The sequence below is a fragment of the Mobula birostris genome, unplaced genomic scaffold, assembly GCF_030028105.1.
Source record: "Mobula birostris isolate sMobBir1 unplaced genomic scaffold, sMobBir1.hap1 scaffold_497, whole genome shotgun sequence".
NCBI classification, from domain to species: Eukaryota; Metazoa; Chordata; class Chondrichthyes; order Myliobatiformes; family Myliobatidae; genus Mobula; species Mobula birostris.
Genome location: NW_027278108.1, coordinates 167,717 through 185,530, shown reverse-complemented (window position 1 = coordinate 185,530; position 17,814 = coordinate 167,717). Strand labels below are relative to the sequence as shown.

The following is a 17,814-nucleotide window of genomic DNA, read 5'->3' as shown; positions in this document are numbered from 1 at the left end:
CCTTCCTATAGTGAGGCGACCAATTGGTTCTGGTTTTCTCCCACATTCTAAGGACGTACGGTTAGGGTCAGTGAGTTTTGGGATGCAACTTTGGTGCTTCAGGTGCAGTGAGACTTGTGGGCTGCTCAGGATTTTCTCACTGATTTGATTTCATGTCAATGATGTATTTTGCTCTGTTTTGATGTACATGTAACAAAAAATGCCAATCTTTCTCCCTGAACTTTTATAGAGCTGCAGCATGACCCCATACTCTCGTACTCAACACTCCTACCAATGAAGACAAGCATGCCACTCGCCGTCTTCACAAACTCATCCACTTGTGTAGCCACTTCCAGTGGGCAATGATCTGGATGCCAAGATCCCTCTTTACCTCGGTGTACTTTCTCCTTTCATTTGACCACCCAAGGTGCAACATCTCACACTTACCATAATTAAATTCCATCTGCCACATTTTTGGCCACACCTCTATCACACTGTCCTTTACACCATCCACAACTCGACCAATCTTGGTGTTATTGATAAACTTAAAAATCCACCCATCTACATTTTCATCCAAATCATTAATATATGTCACAAACAAGAGCGGTCCCAGTACCCGACCCTGCGGAGCACCACTGGTCACGGATCTCCAGACAGAATAACAACCTTCCACCCAACTCTCTGCCTTCTATGGGCAAGCCAGTTCCAAATGTGAACTTGCATTTCACTCTGGATCCCATCTGAATCAAACTACCAGGAGAAACCTTATTGATGGCTTTGTTGCAAAGTTTGCAGACAATATGAAGTTATGTGGAGGGGCAGGTAGTTTTGAGGAAGTAGAGAGGCTACAGAAGGACCTAGACAGATTAGGAGAATGGGCAAAGAAATGGCAGATGGAATACAGTGTTGGGGAGTGTTCGATGCACTTTGGTAGAAGGAATGAAAGGGTTGCATTTTCTAAATGGAGAGAAATTACAAAAAACTGAGGTGAAATGGACTTGGGAGTCCTTGTACGGGATTCCCTAAAGGTTAATTTGCAGGTTGAATCTGTGGTGAGGAGGGCAAATACAATGTTAAACATTCATTTGAAGAGGACAAGAATATAAAATAAGGATGTAATCTTAAGGTTTTATAAAGCACTGGTGAGGCCTCACTTGGGGTATTGTGAGCAGTTTTGGCCCCTTATCTTAAAAAGGATGTGCTGAAACTGGAGAGGATTCAAAGGAGGTTCACAAAAATGATTCATGATTGAATGGCTTGTCATATCAAGAAGGTTTGATGGCTCTGGGCCTGTATTCACTGGAATTTAGAAGAATGAGGGGTGACGCCATTGAAACCTATTGAATGGTGGAAAGGCCTTGATAGAGTGGATGTGGAGAGGGTATTTCCTACGGTGGGAGAGTCTAAGACCAGAGAACACCATCTTAGAATATAAGTGACCTGATAGAGGTGTATAAGATGATGGGAGGCATTGATCATGTGTATAGTCAGAGGCTTTTTCCCAGGGCTGAAATGGCTGCCACAAAAGGGCACAGGTTTAAGGTGCTTGGGAGTAGGTACAGAAGAGATGTCAGGGGTAAGTTTTTTATGTAGAGAGTGGTGAATGCGTGGAATGGGCTGCCGGCAACGGTGGTGGAGGTGGATATGATAGGGTCTTTTAAGAGACTTTTAGATAGGTACATGGAGCTTAGAAAAATAGAGGGCCATGGGTACCCCTAGTAATTTCTAAGGTAGGGCCTGTATTGTGCTGTAGGTTTTCTATGTTTTTCTATGTTTGTTAGAACGGAGATGTGGAGGAATTTCTTTAGCCAAAGGGTGGTTAATCTGTGGAATTCTTTGCCACAGGCATTTGTGGAAGCAAAGTTATTATGTATATTTAAGGCAGAGGTTGAAAGATTCTTGATTGGTCAGGGATACGGAGAGAAGGCAGGAGACTGGAGCTGAGAGGAAAATTGGATCAGATATGATGAAATGGCGGAGCAGACTCGATGGGCCAAATGGCCTAATTCTGCTCATGTATCATATGGTTTTATAGCCTTTATCGAATGTCCATGTAGATAACATCAACTGCCTTGCCCTCATCAAACATCTTTGTCACCTCCTCAAAAAACTTTTAAGGTATGACCTTCCCCACGCAAAGCCATGCTGACTGTCCCTCAGCAGGCAATGCCTTTCCAAATGTGCGTAAATCCAAGCCCTCAGTATCCTCTCCGATAAATTTCCTGCCCTTGATGTGAGGCTCTCTGGCCTATAACGGCTGACTGGTCCTGATGAGGGGAGTTGACCCGGAAGATTGACACTTTATTCCTCTCCGTAGATGCTGCCAATCCAGTCAGCTCCATCTTGGACACTAGTCAACAAAGTACCCAGGATATCTTTAAGGAGCAGTGTCTCAGAAAGGCAGCATCCATTATTAAGTACCACCAGCACCCTGGGCATACCTTTTTCTCACTGTTACTGTCAGGTAGGAGGTACAGAAGCCTGAAGGCACACACTCAGCGATTCAGGAACAGTGTCTTCCCCTCTGCCATCCGATTCCTAAATGGACATTGAAGCTTTGGACACTACCTCACTTTTTTAATAGACAGTATTTCTGTTTTTGCACATTTTAAAAAATCTATTCAATATATGTAATTGATTTACTTGTTTATTTATTATTAGTATTTTCTCTCTGCTAGATTATGTATTGCATTGAACTGCTGCTGTTAAGTTAACAAATTTCACATTACATGCCGGTGATAATAAACCTGATTCTGATTCTGACCCACAAAGTGTTTGTTGCTCTGGCCTATAACTATTTGCATTATCCTTAGTTCACTTCTTGAACAAAAGCACAACATTGCCACTCTCTGGGACTTTGCCTATTGCTATTGAGGACATAAAGATCTGTGTCAAACCCAAAGAACCAATAATCTCTTCACTTGCTTCTTTCAATATTCTATGATATATGCCATCAGAACCTAAGGACTTAGCGCACCTTAATGCCTTACAGAAGAGCCCGCACTACCTCCCCCCTAATCTCAAAACGTCCCAGCACATTAACTCACTTCACTCTGCTTCACTACCCTCCAATCCGCTCTCGTCAGTAAATACTGAAACACTGACTGCTTAAGTCCCACATATTGGTAAAGGCTGAAGCCAGAAAGCAGAGGAGGAGTGTTTGTGTCGGGAGTCAGTGGAGGAAGTAGCCTGCAGTCTTGTACACTCTTGCTGTGAGCAGTTCACAACCTGTTGCATTGCAGCTAGAGCCACCTGACTCTTTGCTTCCTCCCCACAGTGAGGTGTTCTGTAAAGTCGATGGTACCATTCTCCAGGAAGGCGAAATCATCAGATTCCCAAAGCTGGCTGAAACCTATCAGGTGCTGGCAGATGAAGGTCCTGATGCATTTTACAATGGATCTCTGTCCCAGCAGATTGTGACTGATATCAGGAATGCAGGTGAGCAGTGGCCTGAGGACAGAACTACTTCTCCATTGGGATTATAGCAGTGACGAGGATCCTTGTCTCCTGATCTCATCCATTCCACTGGTATCCTATGCCCTCACAGCTGAGAAACAGGTCATTTGGCCTACTCTATCTGTGCCCATCCCGATGCTAATGGTGTTAATCTTAACTTGGACTGGGAATGATTTTATGTGTACTGTGAACATTTACTAGTCTCTCAAACCCAGAGGTCACCGGGCTTTGTCCTTCAAATGGTGAAGATGGGGCAGTGTATAGACCACAAGATATAAGAGCAGAATTAGTCCATTTAGACCATCGAATCATCTTCACCATTCATCTATTCTTTTTTCAACCCCACTTTCCTGCTACGTTAACCTTTAACTGTCCTACTCATCGAGACGTATCCATCTCAGCCTTAAAGCCGTCGTCTATGGCAACGAATTCCACAGATTCACCACCCCATGGCTGAAGAAATCCCTCCTCTTTCCATTGCAAAGGGATGTCCCTGTACCCTGAGGCTGCACAAATGGATATCTGACTCTGCTACTGATGAAAATATCCTCTATCCTAGCCTTTCACTATTCATTAGTTCTCCATTCATCCTTCAGAACTTAAAACAAGTCAAAATAGCATGGATTGGCATCACAGTCCTTGTATCATCCAGCATGAAAACCGGCCCTTCAGAGCCCATCTGAACTGAGATTGCCATGGATAAGAGACCAGAAGACATGGGGGCAGAATTAGCCTATTTGGCCCATTGAGTCTGCTCTGCCATTTCAGCATGGTTGGTCTATTTTCCCTCTCAATATTCTCCTGGCCTCTCTCTGCAACCTGTCCTGCCCTGACGAATCAACCTCCGCCTTAAATACACCCAATGACCTGGCCTCCACAGCCACCTGTGGCAACAATTTCCACAGATTCACCTCCATCTGGCTAAATAAATTCTTCATTTCCATTTTAAATTGATGTCCCTCCATTCTGAGGCTGTGCCCTCTGGGTCTAGACTCTCCAACTGTGGGAAACATCCTCTCCACATCTACTCTGTCTTGGCCTTCCAACGTTCGATAGGTTTCAATGAGATCCTCCCTCATCCTTCTAAATTCCAGTGAGTACAGACCCAGAGCCATCAAAATCTCCTTGTATGATATTCTCTCATTCCTGGAATCATTTTCGTAAACCTGCTCTGAGCCCTCTCCAATGTCAGCACATCCTTTCTTAGATAAGGGCCAAAACTGCTCACAATACTCCAAGTGAGGCCTCAGCAGTCCCTTATAAAGCCTCAGAATTACATCTTTGTTTTTACATTCCAGCCCTCTCGAAATGAATGCTCACATTGCATTTGCCTTCCTCACCACCGACTCAACAAGAGCGCACGACTTCAGGATTGAAGGACGTCCATTTAGAACAGAGATGCAGAGAAATTATTTTAGTGAGAGGGTGGTAAATCTGTGGAATTTGTTGCTACAAGTGGCTGTGGAGGTCACATCAGTGGGTGCATTAAGGCAGAGATAGATAGGTTCTTGATTAGCCAGGGCATCAAAGGGTACGGGGAGAAGGCAGGGGAGTGGGGATGACTGGAAGAATTAGACCAGTCCATGATTGAATGGTGGAGCAGACTTGATGGGCTGAATGGCCTACTTCTACACCTATATTTTATGGTCTAACCTGCAAGTTAACCTTTAGAGAATCGTGCACAACGATTTCAAAGTCCTTTCTCACCTTGGCTTTTTAAATTTTTTGCCAGTTTAGAAAATAGTCTACGCTTTTGTTCCTTCTACCAGAATGCATCACTATACACTTCCCAACGCTGCCACTTTTTGCCAATTCTTCTCATCTGTCTAGGTCCTTCCTCAACTACACTTATCTTAACGCCTATATAACATAAAAAAGCATGGGTCCCAACACCGATAGCTGTGGAACACCACTGGTCACCAGCAGCCAGGCAGACAAAGCTCCCCTTATTCCCCCCCTTTGCCTCCTGCCATATCCATGCTGGTATCTTTCCCATAATGCCATGGGCTCTTACCTTGTTTAGCAGCCTCATGCATGGCACCTTGTCAAAGGCCTTCTGAAAATCCAAATACACAACATCAGCCAATTCTCCTTTGCCTATCCTGCTTGTTATTTCCTCAAATTCTACCAGATTTGTCAGGGAAGATTTTCTCTTCAGTGCCCTCAAGAACCCTGAGACCTCATCCTTAACAATTGACTCCAACATTTTCCCAACCATTGAGGTCAGGCTAACTGGCCTATAATTTTGCTTCTTCTGCCTTTCTCCCTTCTTAAAGGGTGGAGCGACATTTGCAATTTTCCAATCCTCTGGGACCTTGCCAGGATCGAGTGATTTTTGAAAGATCATGACTAATGCCTCCTCAATCTCTTCAGCTAACTCGTTCAATATCCTGGAGTGTAGTCCATCTGGTCCAGGTGACCTCTGCCTTCAGACCTTTCAGCTTCCCAAGCACCTTCTCCCTGGAAATAGCACTTACACTCACTTCTGCTCCTGACACACTTGAACATCCGACATGGTGCTGCTTTCTTCCACAGTGAAGACGGATGCAAAGTTCTTATTCAATTCATCCACTATTTCCTTGTCGCCCATTGCTATTTCTCCAGTGTCATTTTCCAGTGGTGTGATATCTGGTCTCATCTCTCTCGTGCTCTTTATTCATCTGAAAAAATCCTCTTTGTTGGATTTACCATCATATTTCATCTGTTCCCTCCTTTTTAGTTGCCTTCTGTTGACTTACAAAAGATTCCCAATTCTCCAACTTCCCACTAAATTTTAAAACACAGAAAGAACACAGAACATAGAAATCTACAGCATATTACAGGCCCTTCGGCCCACAATGTTGTGTCGACCATGTCACCTACTCTAGAAACTGTCTAGAATTTCCCTAGCGCATAGCCCCCTACTTTTCTAAGCTCCACATACCTTTCTAAGAGGCTCTTAGAAGACCCTATTGTATCCGCTTTCAACACCGTGTCGGCAGCCCATTCCACGCACCCACCACTCTCTGTGTGAAAAACTAACCCCAACATTTCCTCAGTACCTATTTCCAAGCACCTTAAAACTATGCCCCCTCATGTTAACCATTTCAGCCCTGGGAAAAAGCCTCTGGCTATTCATAAGACCATAAAATATAGGAGTAGAAGTAGGCTATTCGGCCCATTGTGTCTGCCCCTTTATTCAATCATGGGCTGATCCAATTCCAATTCTTCCCGTCATCCCCACTCCCCTGTCTTCTCCCCATACCCTCTGATGCCCTGGCTAATCAAAAACCTATCTATCTCTGCTTTAAATACACCCAATAACTTGGCCTCTGCAGCCGCTCATGACATAACGTTCCACAGATTTACCATCCTCTGACTAAAGTAATTTTTCCGCATCCCTGTTCTAAATGGACGTCCTTCAATCCTGAAGTTGTGCCCTCTCGTCCTAGACTCCCCTACCATGGGAAATAACTTTGCCATATCTAATCTGTTCAGGCCTTTTAACATTCACAATGTTTCTCTGAGATCCCCCCTCATTTTCCTGAACTCCAGGGAATACAGTCCAAGAGTTGCCAGATGTTCCTCATATGGTAACCCTTTCATTCCTGGAATCATTCTCGTGAATCTTCTCTGAGCCCTCTCCAATATCAGTTTATCCTTTCTAAAATAAGGAGCCAAAACTGCACACAATACTCCAAGTGTGGTCTCACGAGTGCCTTATAGAGCCTCAACATCACATCCTTGATCTTATATTCTATACCTTTAGAAATGAATGCCAACATTGCATTCGCCTTCTTCACAGCCAACTCAACCTGGAGGTGAACCTTTAGGGTATCTTGCACAAGGACTCCCAAGTCCCTTCGCATCTCTGCATGGGGAGAATTCACTCCCCATCTAAATAATAGTCTGCCCGTTTATTTCTTCCACCAAAGTGCACGACCATACACTTTCCAACATTGTATTTCATTTGTCACTTCTTTGCCATTCTCCTAAACTATCTAAGTGTCTCTGCAGGCTCTCTGTTTCCTCAACACTACCTGCTCCTCCACCTATCTTTGTATCATCAGCAAATTTAGCCACAAATCCATTAATCCCATAGTCCAAATCATTGACATACATCATAAAAAGCAGTGGTCCCAACACCAACCCCTATTGAACTCCACTGGTAACTGGCAGCCAGCCAGAATAGGATCCCTTTATTCCCACTCTCTGTTTTCTGCCGATCAGCCAATGCTCCACCCATGCTAGTAACTTCCCTGTAATTCCATGGGCTCTTATCTTGCTAAGCTGTCTCATGTGTGACACCTTGTCAAAGGCCTTCTGAAAATCCAAGTGCACCATATCTACTGCATCTCCTTTGTCTACCCTGCTTGTATTTTCCTCAAAGAATTGCAGTCTGTTAATCAGGCAGGATTTTCCTTTCAGGAAACCATGCTGGTTTTGGCCTATGTTGTCATGTGCCTCCAGATATTCTGTAATCTCATCCCTAACAATTGATTCCAACGACTTCCCAATCACTGATGACAGGCTAACAGGTCTATAGCTTCCTTTCTGCTGCCTCCCATCCTTCTTAAATAGTGGAGTAACATTTGCAACTTTCCAGTCATCTGGTACAAAGCCAGAGTCTATCGATTCTTGAAAGATCATTGTTAATGCCACACGATCAATGCCTCCTCCTCGTCTTATACACCTCTATCGGGTCACCACTCATCCTCCGTCGCTCCAAGGAGAAAAGGCCAAGTTCACTCAACCTGTTCTCATAAGACATGCTCCCCAATCCAAGCAACATCCTTGTAAATCTCCTCTGCACCCTTTCTATGGTTTCCACATCCTTCCTGTAGTGAGGTGACCAGAACTGAGCACCAAGTGGGCTCTGACCAAAGCCTTGTATAGCTGTAACCTTCTCTCATGGCTCTTGAACACAATCCCATGGTTGATAAAGGACAACACATCATATGCCTTCTTAACAACACTGTCAACCTGCACAGCAGCTTTGAGTGTCCTATGGACTTGGACCCCAAGATCTTGCTGATCATCCACACTGCCAAGAGTCTCACCATTTATATTATATTCTGTCTTCAAATTGGACCTAACAAAATGAACCACTTCACACTGGGTTGAACTCCATCTGCCACTTCTAAGCCCAGTTCTACATCCTATCGATGTCCCACTGTAACCTCTGACAACTCTTCAGACTATCCACAACACCCCCAACCTTTTTGTCAGCAGTAAACTTACTAACTCATCCCTCCACTTCCTCATCCACATCATTTATAAAGATCACAACGCAGAGCAGGTCCCTGCAGAACACCAGTGGTCACTGACCTCCATGCAGAATATGACCCATCTACAACCACTCTTTGCCTTCTGTGGGCAAGCCAGTTCTGGATCCACAAAGCAATGTCCCCTTAGATCCTATGCCTCCTTACTTTCTGAATGAGCCTTGCATGGGGAACCTTATCACATGTCTTACTGAAATCCATATGCACTACATCCACTGTTTTACCTTCATCAATATGTTTTGTTACTTTCTCAAAGAATTCAATCAGGCTCGTAAGGCACAACCTGCCCTTGACAAAGCCATTCTGACTATCCCTAATCAGATTATGTCTCTCCAAATGCTCATAAATCCTACCTCTCAGGATCTTCTCCAACAACTTGCCCACCACTGAAGTCGAACTCACTGGTCTATAATTTCCTGAGTTATCTCTACTCCCTTTCTTCAACAAGTGAAAATTTTGCACAAGTGCAAATTTTCCTCTATTATATGCCTTCTCTTTTTCGTTTATGTTGTTTTTGATTTCCCTTTATGAATGCATTATCCTTCTTCTGTGGGAAGTATCTATCCTGCACTTTCTGAATTTCTCTCAGAATTTCCAACCATTGCTTTTCTACCGTCATCCCTGCTAGTGTGCCCTTCCTATCAGCTTTGGCCAGCTATTCTCTCATGCCTCTATAATTCCCTTTACTCCACTGTAATACTCTCAAATCTCTCTCAAATTGCAGAATAAATTCTATCGTATTATGATCACTACATCCTAAGGGTTTCTTTACCTTAAGCTCTCTAATTAAATACAGTTCATTACATGACACCTAATTGAGAACAGCCTTTTTTTCTAGTAAGCCCAACCACAAGCTCCTGTTAAGAGCCATCTTGTAGGCATTCTACAAACTCTATCCTGGGTTCCAGCAACTACCTGCATATTGAAATCCCCCGAAACTATCATAACATTGCCCTATTGACAAGCATTTTCTATGTCCTGTTGTAATTTGTAGACCACATCCTGGATACTGTTCAGAGGTCTGTATTTAACTCCCATCAAGATCTTTTTACCCTCATTGTTTCTCATCTCTACCCAAAAGATTCTGGACCTTCCGATTTTATGTCACCTCTTTCTGAGGATTTGATTTCATTTTTTACCAACAGAGCCATCCCACCCTCTCTACCTACCTGCCTGTCCTTTCAATACAAGGTGTATCTGTGGATTTTAAGCTTCCAATTACGATCTTCTTTCAGTCACAACTCAGTGATGCCCACAATATTATACTTGCCAATCTATAACTGTGCTACAAGATCATCTACCTTAACCACATGCTGTGTGAGTTCAAACATAACACCTTCAGTCTTGTATTCATCACCTGTTACGTTCAATCAGGATGGTGGGTCTGGTCTGGCAAATGAGACAGAAAGCACTCTCTAACAATAGGTATATTGATCATTTATTTACAAACTGTAAAAATTCAACCAAACATTCATGTTCCCTAAGTTACAGGCACTAAAAAGCCAAATATTCAATAAATCTACGTACATTCAAACATACTCTGTTGAAAGCTTACGGAGCATACCTTCCCAATGGTCATGTGCATCCTTGCCTTAAGCAAAAGAGGAAGAGTCTAAGCCCTTTCCATGTGTAATTTGATATACCCAGAATGTTTGAAACTGGACACCAATGGGAAAAGGAGGGGCAGCTCCTAAACTAACCAGTCACGACGAAAGCAACTTTCAACAATCAGAATAAGGCACACCCCACAGGACAGCTGTGCCCTTATCGATTTTGTTTCCATGCTGCCCTGCAAATCATCTCACTGGCAGCAACTCTGCCCTTTCATCTGCCAGTCCTTCCTAACAGTCACACAGCACACTGCATCTGGCTGTATATGAACTGTCCCATCCTCAGCCCTATCAGTCCAATTCCCATCCCCTGCCAAATTAGTTTAAATTCTCCCCAACAGCTCCAGCAAACCTACCCGCAGGATACTGGTCTCCCTTGAGCCAGCTGTAACTCGTCCTTTTTGTACAGGTCACGCCTTCCCCAGAAGAGATCCCAATGATCCAGCAATCTGAACCCCTGCCCCCTGCACCAGTTCCTCAGCCACACATACCATACTTACCCTCACCGGGGCATGGCACAGACAGCAATCCAGGAATTACACCCTTGGAGGTCTTACTTTTCTGCTTTCTATCTAACACACTGCATTCTCTCTTCAGAACTTATGCACAAGTCCTCAGATATCGGGAAGGAGGACTTTGCCGTTGTCGTTTCCAATGCCTAGGTCAATGTGGGATTATCCATCTGCGTTCATTCCTTATTGTTTTGTTTTAATGGTTGGATGCAACTGAATGGCTTGCTCAGAAAACATATTGCTGTGCGCCTAGAACCACATATGTCCAGCCCGGGTAAGAACGGCAGGATTCCTGCCCTGAAGGACATGAGTGAGCCAGATGGGTTTTTAAGACAATCGTCATGGTTTCATGGTCAGCATGTATTTTTATTGTATTCAAAGTCACCACCTGCCATGATGGGCTTCAAAATCATGCCCAGCATATAACTGGGTCTCTGGTTTACTGATCCAGTGGTAATTACCACTATGCCAAATGTTAATATGATAATAAACATACCACTACTTTTACTTGGAAACATTTTAGAGATTCGAAGTACTTACATTGTCAGTGTTTAAACATTAATTCTAAATAGTCATAGTTTGCATATTACAAAACAACAGCGATTGCGTCACTCAGCTCTCATACCATGTCAACATTGTGTCACTCAGCTCTTATCCCATGCAAACACCATGTAAACATTGTGTCACTCAGCTCTCATGACATGCAGACATTGTATAACTCAGCTCTCAGGCGATGACGACAGTTCCTTCTGAGAGCCGCTGTGGAAGAAATCCGTGGGAACAGTGGGCCCTCGCCCTCCTAGTTCCTGCTGACAAGTAGTCGACTACCTGGAGCATAAAGCATGGAACACCGCAGCACTTTGGCCCCTAATGTTATGCCAACCGTTTAGCCTACTGTAAGATCAATCTAACCCTCCCCTCTTACGTCGCCCTCCATTTTTCTCTCTTCTGCGTGCCTATCTGGGAGTTTCTTCTATACCCCAAATTATCTGCCTCTATCACCACCACTGGCAGGTGTTCTTTCCCTGTATCACCACCACTGGCAGGTGTTCTTTCCCTCTATCACCACCACTGGCAGGGTGTTCTTCACCTCTATCACCACCACTGGCAGGGTGTTCCTCGCCTCTATCACCACCACTGGCAGGGTGTTCCTCACCTCTATCATCACCACTGGCAGGTGCTCCTTGCCTCTATCACCACCACTGGCAGGGTGTTCCTCACCTCTATCATCACCACTGGCAGGTGCTCCTCGCCTCTATCACCACCACTGGCAGGGTGTTCCAGCCCTCTATCACCACCACTGGCAGGATGTTCCTCGCCTCTATCACCACCACTGGCAAGGTATTCTTCACCTCTATCACCACCACTGGAAGGGTGTTCCTCGCCTCTATCACCACCACTGGCAGGGTGTTCCTCACCTCTATCACCACCACTGACAGGGTGTTCCAACCTCTATCACCACCACTGGCAGGGTGTTCCATGCCTCTATCACCCCCACTGGCAGCTGTTCTTTTGTTCTGTCACCACCACTGGCGGGGTGTTCCTCGCCTCTATCATCATTACTGGCAGGGTGTTCCTTCCCTCTATCACCACCACTGGCAGGTGTTCCATGCCTCTATCACCACCACTGGCAGTATGTTCCATGCCTCTATCACCACCACTGGCAGGGTGTTCCACGCCTCTATCACCACCACTGGAGGGTGTCCCTCGCCTCTATCACCACCACTGGCAGGGTGTTCCACGCCTCTATCACCACCACAGGCAGGGCGTTCCACGCCTCTATCACCACCACTGGCAGGGTGTTCCATGCCTCTATCACCACCACTGACAGGGTTTTCCTCGCCTCTATCACCACCACAGGCAGGGCGTTCCACTCCTCTATCACCACCACTGGCAGGGTGTTCCTCGCCTCTATCACCACCACTGGCAGGGTGTTTCTCACCTCTATCACCACAACTGGCAGGGTGTTCCACGCCTCTATCACCACCATTGGCAGGGTGTTCTATGCCTCTATCACCACCATTGGCAGGGTGTTGCACGCCTCTATCACCACCACTGGCAGGGTGTTCCACGCCTCTATCGCCACCACTGGCAGTGTTTTCCTCACCTCTATCACCACCACTGGCATGGTGTTCCTCGCCTCTATCACCACCACTGGCAGGGTGTTCCACGCCTCTATCACCACCACTGGCAGCTGTACTTTCCTTCTGTCACCACCACTGGCAGGGTGTTCCACGCCTCTATCGCCACCACTGGCAGGGTGTTCCTCGCCTCTATCACCACCACTGGCTGGGTGTTCCTCGCCTCTATCACCACCACTGGCAGGGTGTTCCACGCCTCTATCACTACCACTGGAGGGTGTTTCTCACCTCTATCAACACCACGGGCAGGGTGTTCCACGCCTCTATCACCACCACTGACAGGGTTTTCCTTGCCTCTATCACCACCACTGGCAGGGTGTTCCACGCCTCTATCGCCACCACTGGCAGTGTTTTCCTCACCTCTATCACCACCACTGGCATGGTGTTCCTCGCCTCTATCACCACCACTGGCAGGGTTTTCCTTGCCTCTATCACCACCACTGGCAGGGTGTTCCACTCCTCTATCACCACCACTGGCAGGGTGTCCCTCGCCTCTATCACCACCACTGGCAGGGTGTTCTATGCCTCTATCACCACCACTGGCAGGGTGTTGCACGCCTCTATCACCACCACTGGCAGGGTGTTCCACGCCTCTATCGCCACCACTGGCAGTGTTTTCCTCACCTCTATCACCACCACTGGCATGGTGTTCCTCGCCTCTATCACCACCACTGGCAGGGTGTTCCACGCCTCTATCACCACCACTGGCAGCTGTACTTTCCTTCTGTCACCACCACTGGCAGGGTGTTCCTCACCTCTATCACCACTACTGGCAGGGTGTTCCACACCTCTATCACCACCACTGGAAGGTGTTCTTTCCCACTATCACCACCACTGGCAGGGTGTTCCACACCTCTATCACCACCACTGGCATGGTGTTCCTCGCCTCTATCACCACCACTGGCAGGGTGTTCCACGCCTCTATCACCACCGCTGGCAGCTGTTCTTTCCTTCTGTTACCACCACTGGCAGGGTGTTCCTCACCTCTATCACCACTACTGGCAGGGTGTTCCACACCTCTATCACCACCACTGGAAAGTATTCTTCCCCTCTATCACCACCACTGGAGGGTGTTTCTCACCTCTATCAACACCACGGGCAGGGTGTTCCACGCCTCTATCACCACCACTGACAGGGTTTTCCTTGCCTCTATCACCACCACTGGCAGGGTGTTCCACTCCTCTATCACCACCACTGGCAGGGTGCCCTCGCCTCTATCACCACCACTGGCAGGGTGTTCTATGCCTCTATCACCACCACTGGCAGGGTGTTGCACGCCTCTATCACCACCACTGGCATGGTGTTCCTCGCCTCTATCACCACCACTGGCAGGGTGTTCCACGCCTCTATCACCACCACTGGCAGCTGTACTTTCCTTCTGTCACCACCACTGGCAGGGTGTTCCTCACCTCTATCACCACTACTGGCAGGGTGTTCCACACCTCTATCACCACCACTGGAAGGTGTTCTTTCCCACTATCACCACCACTGGCAGGGTGTTCCACACCTCTATCACCACCACTGGCAGGATGTTCCACGCCTCTATCACCACCACTGGCAGGATGTTCCACGCATCTATCACCACCACTGGCAGGGTGCTCCTCGCCTCTCAGGGTGTTCCTCGCCTCTATCACCACCACTGGCAGGGTGTCCATGCCTCTATCACCACCACTGGCAGGGTATTCCACGCCTCTATCACCACGACTGGCAGGGTGTTCCACACCTCTATGACCACCCCTGGCAGGTGTTCCACACCTCTATCACCACCACTGGAAAGTATTCTTCCCCTCTATCACCACCACTGGCAGTGTTTTCCTCACCTCTATCACCACCACTGGCATGGTGTTCCTCGCCTCTATCACCACCACTGGCAGCTGTTCTTTCCTTCTGTCACCACCACTGGCAGGGTGTTCCTCACCTCTATCACCACTACTGGCAGGGTGTTCCACACCTCTATCACCACCTCTGGCAGGTGTTCCACACCTCTATCACCACCACTGGCAGGGTGTTCCACACCTTTATCACCACCACTGGCAGGGTGTTCCTCGCCTCTATCACCACCACTGGCAGGGTGTTCTATGCCTCTATCACCACCACTGGCAGGGTGTTGCACGCCTCTATCACCACCACTGGCAGGGTGTTCCACACCTCTATCACCACTACTGGAAGGTGTTCTTTCCCTCTATCAGCACCACTGGCAGGGTGTTCCACACCGCTATCACCACTACTGGCAGGATGTTCCACGCCTCTATCACCACCACTGGCAGTGTTTTCCTCACCTCTATCACCACCACTGGCATGGTGTTCCTCGCCTCTATCACCACCACTGGCAGGGTGTTCCACGCCTCTATCACCACCACTGGCAGTGTTTTCCTCACCTCTATCACCACCACTGGCATGGTGTTCCTCGCCTCTATCACCACCACTGGCAGGGTGTTCCACGCCTCTATCACCACCGCTGGCAGCTGTTCTTTCCTTCTGTCACCACCACTGGCAGGGAGTTCCTCACCTCTATCACCACTACTGGCAGGGTGTTCCACACCTCTATCACCACCCCTGGCAGGTGTTCCACACCTCTATCACCACCACTGGAAAGTATTCTTCCCCTCTATCACCACACTGGAGGGTGTTTCTCACCTCTATCAACACCACGGGCAGGGTGTTCCACGCCTCTATCACCACCACTGACAGGGTTTTCCTTGCCTCTATCACCACCACTGGCAGGGTGTTCCACTCCTCTATCACCACCACTGGCAGGGTGTCCCTCGCCTCTATCACCACCACTGGCAGGGTGTTCTATGCCTCTATCACCACCACTGGCAGGGTGTTGCACGCCTCTATCACCACCACTGGCAGGGTGTTCCACGCCTCTATCGCCACCACTGGCAGTGTTTTCCTCACCTCTATCACCACCACTGGTATGGTGTTCCTCGCCTCTATCACCACCACTGGCAGGATGTTCCACGCCTCTATCACCACCACTGGCAGCTGTACTTTCCTTCTGTCACCACCACTGGCAGGGTGTTCCTCACCTCTATCACCACTACTGGCAGGGTGTTCCACACCTCTATCACCACCACTGGAAGGTGTTCTTTCCCACTATCACCACCACTGGCAGTGTGTTCCACACCTCTATCACCACCACTGGCAGGATGTTCCACGCCTCTATCACCACCACTGGCAGGATGTTCCACGCATCTATCACCACCACTGGCAGGGTGCTCCTCGCCTCTCAGGGTGTTCCTCGCCTCTATCACAACCACTGGCAGGGTGTCCATGCCTCTATCACCACCACTGGCAGGGTATTCCACGCCTCTATCACCACGACTGGCAGGGTGTTCCACACCTTCATCACCACCACTGGAGCGTGTTCCTCGCCTCTATCACCACCACTGGCAGGGTGTTCCACGCATCTATCACCACCACTGGCAGTGTTTTCCTCACCTCTATCACCACCACTGGCATGGTGTTCCTCTCCTCTATCACCACCACTGGCAGGGTGTTTCACGCCTCTATCACCACCACTGGCAGCTGTTCTTTCCTTCTGTCACCACCACTGGCAGGGTGTCCCTCGCCTCTATCACCACCACTGGCAGGGTGTTCCACACCTTTATCACCACCACTGGCAGGGTGTTCCTCGCCTCTATCACCACCACTGGCAGGGTGTTCTATGCCTCTATCACCACCACTGGCAGGGTGTTGCACGCCTCTATCACCACCACTGGCAGGGTGTTCCACGCCTCTATCACCACCACTGGCAGTGTTTTCCTCACCTCTATACCACCACTGGCATGGTGTTCCTCGCCTCTATCACCACCACTGGCAGAGTGTTCCACGCCTCTATCACCACCACTGGCAGTGTTTCCTCACCTCTATCACCACCACTGGCATGGTGTTCCTCGCCTCTATCACCACCTCTGGCAGGTGTTCCACACCTCTATCACCACCACTGGAAAGTATTCTTCCCCTCTATCACCACGACTGGCAGGGTGTTCTACGCCTCTATCACCACCACTGGCAGGGTGTTCCACGCCTCTATCACCAGCACTGGAAGGTGTTCTTTCCCTCTATCACCACCACTGGCAGGGTGTTCCACACCTCTATCACCACTACTGGCAGGATGTTCCACGCCTCTATCACCACCACTGGCAGGATGTTCCACTCATCTATCACCACCACTGGCAGGGTGCTCCTCGCCTCTCAGGGTGTTCCTCGCCTCTATCACCACCACTGGCAGGGTGTTCCATGCCTCTATCACCACCACTGGCAGGGTATTCCATGCCTCTATCACCACCACTGGCAGGGTGTTCCACGCATCTATCACCACCACTGGCAGGGCATTCCACTCCTCTATCACCACCACTGGCAGGGTGTTCCACACTTTTATCACCACCACTGGCAGGGTGTTCCTCGCCTCTATCACCACCACTGGCAGGGTGTCCTCACCTCTATCACCACCACTGGCAGGGTGTTCCACGCCCCTATCACCACCACTGGCAGCTTTCTTTCCTTCTTTCACCACCACTGACAGGGTGTTCCTCGCCTCTATCACCACAACTGGCAGTGTTTTCCTCACCTCTATAACCACCACTGGCATGTTGTTCCTCGCCTCTATCACCACCACTGGCAGGGTGTTCCACGCCTCTATCACCACCGCTGGCAGCTGTTCTTTCCTTCTGTCACCACCACTGGCAGGGTGTTCCTCACCTCTATCACCACTACTGGCAGGGTGTTCCACACCTCTATCACCACCTCTGGCAGGTGTTCCACACCTCTATCACCACCACTGGAAAGTATTCTTCCCCTCTATCACCACCACTGGCAGGGTGTTCTACGCCTCTATCACCACCAC

At 48.1% G+C, this 17,814-nt stretch overlaps 1 protein-coding gene across 1 annotated transcript in view; it reads left to right on the top strand.

The window, feature by feature from the left end:
• The window catches only part of LOC140193280 (glutathione hydrolase 1 proenzyme-like), a gene marked incomplete at its 3' end in the record, with an annotated part of 319,360 nt that overhangs the window by 142,359 nt on the left and 159,187 nt on the right, over positions 1 to 17,814 (top strand). Inside the window, exon 5 of the mRNA XM_072250649.1 lies at positions 3,257 to 3,417. Coding sequence (XP_072106750.1) covers positions 3,257 to 3,417 — 161 coding nt within the window. The remainder of the gene's footprint in view (positions 1 to 3,256; positions 3,418 to 17,814) is intronic.